The sequence below is a fragment of the Dendroctonus ponderosae genome, unplaced genomic scaffold (assembly GCF_020466585.1).
Source record: "Dendroctonus ponderosae isolate FM_Combo_2020 unplaced genomic scaffold, Dpon_F_20191213v2 Dpon_F_20191213_1, whole genome shotgun sequence".
In the NCBI taxonomy this organism is placed as follows: domain Eukaryota; kingdom Metazoa; phylum Arthropoda; class Insecta; order Coleoptera; family Curculionidae; genus Dendroctonus; species Dendroctonus ponderosae.
This window is the reverse complement of record NW_026017110.1, coordinates 34,403,708-34,410,709: the sequence shown is the minus strand read 5'-3', so window position 1 is coordinate 34,410,709 and position 7,002 is coordinate 34,403,708. Positions and strand designations below refer to the sequence as shown.

Below are 7,002 nucleotides of genomic sequence, written 5' to 3'. Positions count from 1 at the left end.
AGACAAGTACTAGAGGCTTCTTGTACTCCACACATTTCTCAATAAGGTTCTTCAAAACCTGGAGGTGGTCACCCTTTCCGTAGCTTGACGAAAACCAGCCTGTTCTGTTTGTCTAATACAAATTTAGTTTGCGACATAGTATTTTTGTAATTATTTTAGTAAAGAGTTTGTAAACGTGTGACAGGGGACCTATGGGTCTATAGTTTCCGATATTTGTTGTCTCACTGTTTGTGTGATAATATTATAACTGCGTTCCTTTTGAAAGGAATGCCTTAAAAGGGCTTTTTATAGCCTGCAGCAGGTTGTTTCCTCCCATTCTAATTGCTTCGATAACTAATCCATCCTCTTCTGGGGTCTTGTTGTTTTTCATATCAGAAAGAGCTCCATTTATTTGGCTTACTGTGATCTCTGGAATATTTTCCGACCCTGGGGTCAGAACTTTAGTAATTTTATCGCTAGGTGCTCCTTCTGTTTGTTTTTTTTTATATAATTCCGCATAAAATGCCTCTAGTATCTTAAGGATTTCTTCTCTTTTTGTTTTCACATTGCCTTTTTTATCCCTCAGCTTGCCTTGTGACAAATTATATAAAATATTCTTCTTGCCTTGTGACAAATTTTCTTGAGTACTTTTAGGCATATTTTTTCCTGTATTATCTTGTTTATATTATCCGAATTATCCGATTTTGAAATTTCTTTATCGAGTTCTCGTAGTTGTGCATAATTCTCATTATATTTACTTCTCGTTCTCATAAGCTCTTTAGTATTCTGACTGATATTCTCATCCTTGGCCTGCCTCTCTGAGCAGTGTGCCTTCTCAGCCGATTTGATGCTGTTTTCTGTAGATGCCTTTAGTTTCTCGATGTCGATATCTTCATCTTCTTAATGTTCAATTGCGCCTAGTACTCTAGTACAGCTATCTTATTTTGGTAAGATGCCGTCTTACCGGGAGGTACCCATTTGTTGCACTTAGTTTTAGACATTAGTTTTACTCGCTCCTTCTTTATGTTTAGAGCCACCTTTGCTCTGATCATTTGGTGTTCCCTGCCAGTTTTAAAGTTGTTCTGCACTGAGATGTCTTCGCCTATTTTTCTGTTGTCCGTGAAGCAATAGCCTATTTCGTTTTTGTAATGACTCTGGAGCTAATACTTTTGATCTCCTTTATATTTGCAAGGTGTCTCTTGTGCACGATGAAGCCTACACAACCCCTGGATTAAAAGAAAAATATTCTTCTAATCCTTTGTAGTGGAATAAGTTTCCGGATCCCAGAGTTATTGATTTTCACCTTTTTCCCAGACCTCGCTGAGACCTTCGACATCCCACCTAATGTTTTGCGGTTCTTCCTCCAGTTGTATCATTCTCTCATCTGAGAGCAGTGTTCTGATATTATCAGAACATAACAGTCGTAACAGAGGTTTTGCTTTGGAAATTTGTGGCATAACTAGCATTTTTTTCCCTCCCCAGATTCCATAGGGCAGCCCTCCTTGGAGGGTTGGGATTGTCCCACCTGAGGACCAAATCCTTCGTTTTCGATATTCGCCATTTTGCCTTTTAAGGGTGTTTTTAACCATAATCTTCCACGCTGACCAAACGAGTTGGAAGATGGTAAAGAAAGAGGGAATTATATTTCTTTCATTCCCGTTGTAACGCTTATACCGCTGTGATACGATGCTCAGAGCCTCGTCTGTTTTCTAGCAGAGTACCACGCGTGCAGGTGCGCTTGACAGTTGAACAGGCTTTATGGGTTCTGGGTTCTGGGTTCAGTACTAGCCCCCTTTCCTCTTTAATCTTTACAACAGCGACTTGCCGGCAACTAACTCCCAAAAGTTGTGCTATACTGATGACATCGCTATAGCCACCCAACACAGTCACCTTGAGGATGGCGAAAAAACCCTAACGGCGGACTTAGAATCCTTCGGACATATTAGAAACAGTGGCGACTATGCCCAAATCCAGGCAAAACCGAGGTATGTGCATTCCATCTTAACAACCGCCTTGCAGATAAAGACCTGAATATCACATTCTGTCGTAAAAGAGTAAAATACAACGACCACCCCAAATACCTTGGCGATACACTAGACCGCTCCCTAACACATAAAAGACACCTGGATCTGACTGGACAAAAACTAACAACATCATCAGAAAACTGGCTGGGACTACTTTCGGGAGGAAAAGTAGAAACACTACGAATGGCAGCTCAACCATTTGTTTTTTCAACAGCAGAATACTGTGCCCTAGTGTTGTACAGGAGTTTTCACACTAACAAAGTCGATGTGCAACTCAATAATACGTTGAGATTGAATCAGGAACCCTAAAGTTTACCCCAATACCTTCACTTCAGGCACTAACAAATTTAGCACGACCAGACCTGAGTTCACAATCCTAAACACCATAGAACTCTGAACATCCACATGATATTGGATAATGCTACGGGCCGCAGTCCAAAAATTCCATTTGGCAAGATAATCAGGCAGATGGACATCCAATCATGACTTTAGTCACAATGACCATGGGGATTCCACCGTTCCTCTCTCAGGAATGCAAATGTCTAGGAAAGCATGGTGTAGCAGGTCCTTGTTGTACAGATGGGGACTCTCGGACACCCGAGAATGCGACTGAGGAAAGCCAGATCAAACTGTAGCTCACCAAATAGCTCACGACTGTCAAGAAAGAAGATTTGAAGGAGAATGGAACGAGATTCTGAATGCCACTGCTTGTATGTCGATTTATAACCCCTAGCCTATGTTTCAGATGTATTCATATAAAGTATTTTCCTTGTATGTCAATCTGCTGAAGTTTTTGCCTTATGTATATGTACATACTTAGCCATATTTATAAGTCAAGTTAAAGATTGCCGCACGATAAATAAATAAATACCTGTATAGCATACAACAGGCCATATATTTTCCATGTCTCGGATCACATTTGACCATCTGATTAGCAGGCTCGAAACAAGCATTGGTTATTTCTGAAACTGTCAACTGCTCATGATAGGCCTTTTCTGCGGAAATTACTGGCGCATAAGTGGCCAGAGGAAAGTGAATTCGAGGGTAAGGTACTAAGTTGGTTTGGAATTCCGTTAAATCCACATTGAGGGCTCCATCGAAACGCAGGGACGCGGTAATTGAAGACACAATCTAAAATTACAAAATTAAAAAAAAACTATATTTCTTGCAAAGGGGTTGATAATTATAATAGGTTGAATGGTACAAGTTTATCAAAATTATACTGACCATGGAATCTAAATATGTCGCAAACTATTGAATTTTTTTAGTTAATGAAAGGTCTAATATTGACTGTCTGAATCGCCAGAGAAAAATAATTTTCTATCTAATAAGTCCCATTTGCGTACAACACTGTTCACATTTTCTTGATTATACATTTTGCAACTTACCTGTATGTTCATACATTTTAAATAATGTAACTACCTATAGAGGGTGTCCGTTTTTGGAGCTCAGTCATAGAAATCTCGGTAACCAGATTGGTTAAATTGGGGCAATGTTGCTCAGTCTAGGGCTTACTAAATTGTTCATAGAAAATTTAAAAAATCTCTGCTACTTCCGGAGAAAAAATTGAAATTCGAAAAAAGTTTTTATTTTTTTTTAGCTTATTTGACGCGGAAATTTAAAATGAATAATAATACTTCATCATTGCAACGTTTTCTCTTCTGCAACGTGGCGATGTTGTATTTAAAATGCAATTGATGGATTTTTGACAACCATCATCAACTTTGTTTTTTCTGATGGGCGCCATCTTGGATTTTTACATGTTTAAATCAGCTTTTTTCTGATTACAATGATGTATCACATTAAGATTCTCTTGCTGTTTGGTAAAAATAACAAAAATTATGTTTTTGCAAAGTGTGCTTGGGAATAACAGCCACTCTTTTGTTTTATCAACAGATTTTAGACAGTCTGACTTAATTTCGCTTGGCTTAATATTTTTGTAATTTTTTTGTCAAAATTTCTTACTGAAATGTAGAATAACGAGATATGATCGAAGTTTATTACGCTTCACATCGAAATGTGCATTTTACTTCGGAAACATATCTACAGCGGTATCCAAAAAGACAACAACCAACAATTATTTTCTGTTCTTGCATAGACATTTAGCCGAGTTTGGTGTATTTTGTAGGCACATAAAACGTGATCTGAGGATAAATGAGAACGAAGTGGAAATTTTACAGGGAGTGAGTGAAATGTTAAACTCTCATCAAAAGTAATAAACGGTTTTAATTAAAGTCTCCATTAGATTCAAGATAATTCCTTCTACTTCAACAAGAACTATATAACTATATCATCAGGCGGTGTGGAGAGTCTTAAAGAAGTATAAATATCGTCTGTTTAAAATTCATATCACCCATGTTTCGCATCTAGGAGATACCGAACAGAGGGTAGCCTTTTGTTACACTGTTGGAGCAAAATCAACTTTCAGCAAATTTTATTTTTAATGTAATATTTACGGATGAGTGCAAGTTTACAAACTCAGGCATGTTTGATAGTCACAATGAGCATGTCTGGTCTACTGACAATTGGATTACTTGGCGATACAATTATTGGCCCATACATTTACGAAGACAATTTCAACACAGATGGGTATTTGCACTTTATAAGAACTTTGTTTACGGATTACATCGATAACAACATTTCGCTCTGCCGCTTGGAAAACCTTTGGTTCCAGCAAGATGATGCTCCACCACATAATGCTAGAAGACTGGATGATTGTTTGCCTGAAATATTTCCCGGCAGAGTCATTTCCATCAATGGGCACATACGTTGGCCGGCACGATCACCAGATCTTTCCCCTTTAGATTATTATTTATGGGGAGCCATAAAAAAATTCATTTATAAATGTGTACCCACTGATATTAATGACCTGCGAAGGAAGATCGTCACAACCTAAGGACCAAAATTAGATGAAGAGACGTTTTAAGGTCAATAAAAAAATTAATGAGAAGCATAGATATGTGCTTGGGAGTGGAAGGTGAACCCTTCGCGCACCTTTTATGATTTTTTTAATTCACTGGTTTCTCAAAGTTTAGTTTCATATACAACATTGTTTTTCCTTTTTATCCTACTCAAACAGATACAGAAACTGTCTAAAATCTGTTGATTAAACAAAAGTGGGTGTTATCCCACAGCACTCTTTGCAAAAACAGGATTTTTGTTATTTTCACCAAACAGCAAGACTGAACCTTAACATGTGATACATCATTGTAATTAGGAAAAAAGCTAAATTCAAACATGTGAAAATCCAAAATAGCGCCCATAAGAAAAAGCAAAGTTGATGATGGTTGTCGAGAATCTATAAGTCGGATTTTAGATACAGCATCGCCACGTTGTAGAAGGGAAAAAGTTGCAATGAATAAGTATTATTTATTTTAAATTTCCTCGCCAAGTAAGCTAAGGAAAAAATAATAACTATTTTTTCGAATTTCGATATTTTCCGGATATCCCCGGAAGTAACAGAAGTTTTTAAAATTTTCAATGAACGTATGAACGTAAGCTCTAGACTGCGCAACTTTGCCCCAATTTAACCAATCTCGTATCCAGTATGGTTACCGAGATCTCCATGGCTGAGCTCCAAAAAAACGGACACCCTGTATACAGTGTGTGGAGGCATTTTGGGCGTTAATTGCAAAGATCAAATTAATATTTCTTTGTTTAAAACGATATTCCGAAAGTAGCTTATGGACGATACTAAAATGTTCTGAAGAGAGACCTCTGTACACAAATTGTATAGAAAATTTTAAAAAGATTTGCTTTCCATATTATTTAGTAGGTAACTGTGAATTGGTTTGCTTTAACAATTGCAGATTTTAGTCAGGGACATCATCTAATAATTTTGGAAATAAAATTTCTGATTTGCAACTAGTTTTTATGAAATGGGTGTCTTTTATATCAGTTCGTTAATTTAGACCATTTTTCATTAAAATATTTTGTGGAAAGCTCCGCATGAGTATGGTTTTATAAATTAATTTTAGTATAGTAGAAAATCATGCGGATAGCATAGAGCTAACTATTTGCAACAATTTATTTTTTGTACCAGTGTATTATCACTAGTAGTTTCTCTACAGTGCCATTCGGGACAGCATATAATAATTTCCCCACAGAAGGTAATCTGAGATAGAAATTAAATCAGGCAAACGTGATGGTTAACGAGCCGGTCTAAATGCGCTCTTGTATGCGAGAAAAAAATGCAGCTTCCACAATAACTTGGAGACACCCTGTATCAATAGGTGCCCGTTTTCATTTAAAAAAATGTAAGTTTGTACCGCCACTTGAGTTTGACATACCCTGTATCAATTAGTATTATCTTACAATAAACTATACGTTAATATCTACAACTCTTGTATTTAATATTTTTCTCTAAACTTCAAATTATATGAAAAAACGGGGTGGCCAAAGTTCAATCAATATTGATTATTAACTCGAAAACAGTTGAAAATCATTATAGAACATTTATACCGAGTAGGCCTAGAATTGTGCGAATAGTTCGAATATGCAAAAAAAGTACGGCATTCCATTTAAAAAAACGCAAGTTTGGTTCTGCCACTTGAATTTCAGAGTATCAATTGGTATTATCTTAAAATAAACCAGACGTTAGTATCTACAACTTTTGGATTTAACATTTTTCTATAAATTTCAAATTAGATGCAAAAACGGGGTGGCCAAAGTTCAATCAATAACCCTGTACATTTAAATGTATGGGAATAATAAATGGTCGATAAAAATTTTAAGTAAATTTGCTTATTTGAATGGCTGGGAAGAATAAATGTACCATAAAGAATTACAGACACCGAGTTCTAATGTCCTGATTTGAAAAATGAATTTTTCTTTGAACCTGAAAAATGAAATTGAAAATTTTATTACACATGAAAATATTGTTTGTAAATAGAATTTTTCGTTAAAATATTTTACTCAATTGATATTGAGCAAACTGATGTTTTCTGATTCACACTTTTTTATTTTCCATAAAGTTATCTCATTCCAATTAATAATTATT

General features: G+C 36.2%; 1 protein-coding gene across 1 annotated transcript in view; it reads right to left on the bottom strand.

Moving 5' to 3' along the window:
- LOC109535705 (tubulin alpha-3 chain) overlaps positions 1-7,002 on the bottom strand; it is a gene marked incomplete in the record, with an annotated part of 34,339 nt that overhangs the window by 9,084 nt on the left and 18,253 nt on the right. The window contains 1 exon segment of the mRNA XM_048670287.1: positions 2,875-3,134. Within this exon segment, the coding sequence (XP_048526244.1) occupies positions 2,875-3,134 (260 nt within the window).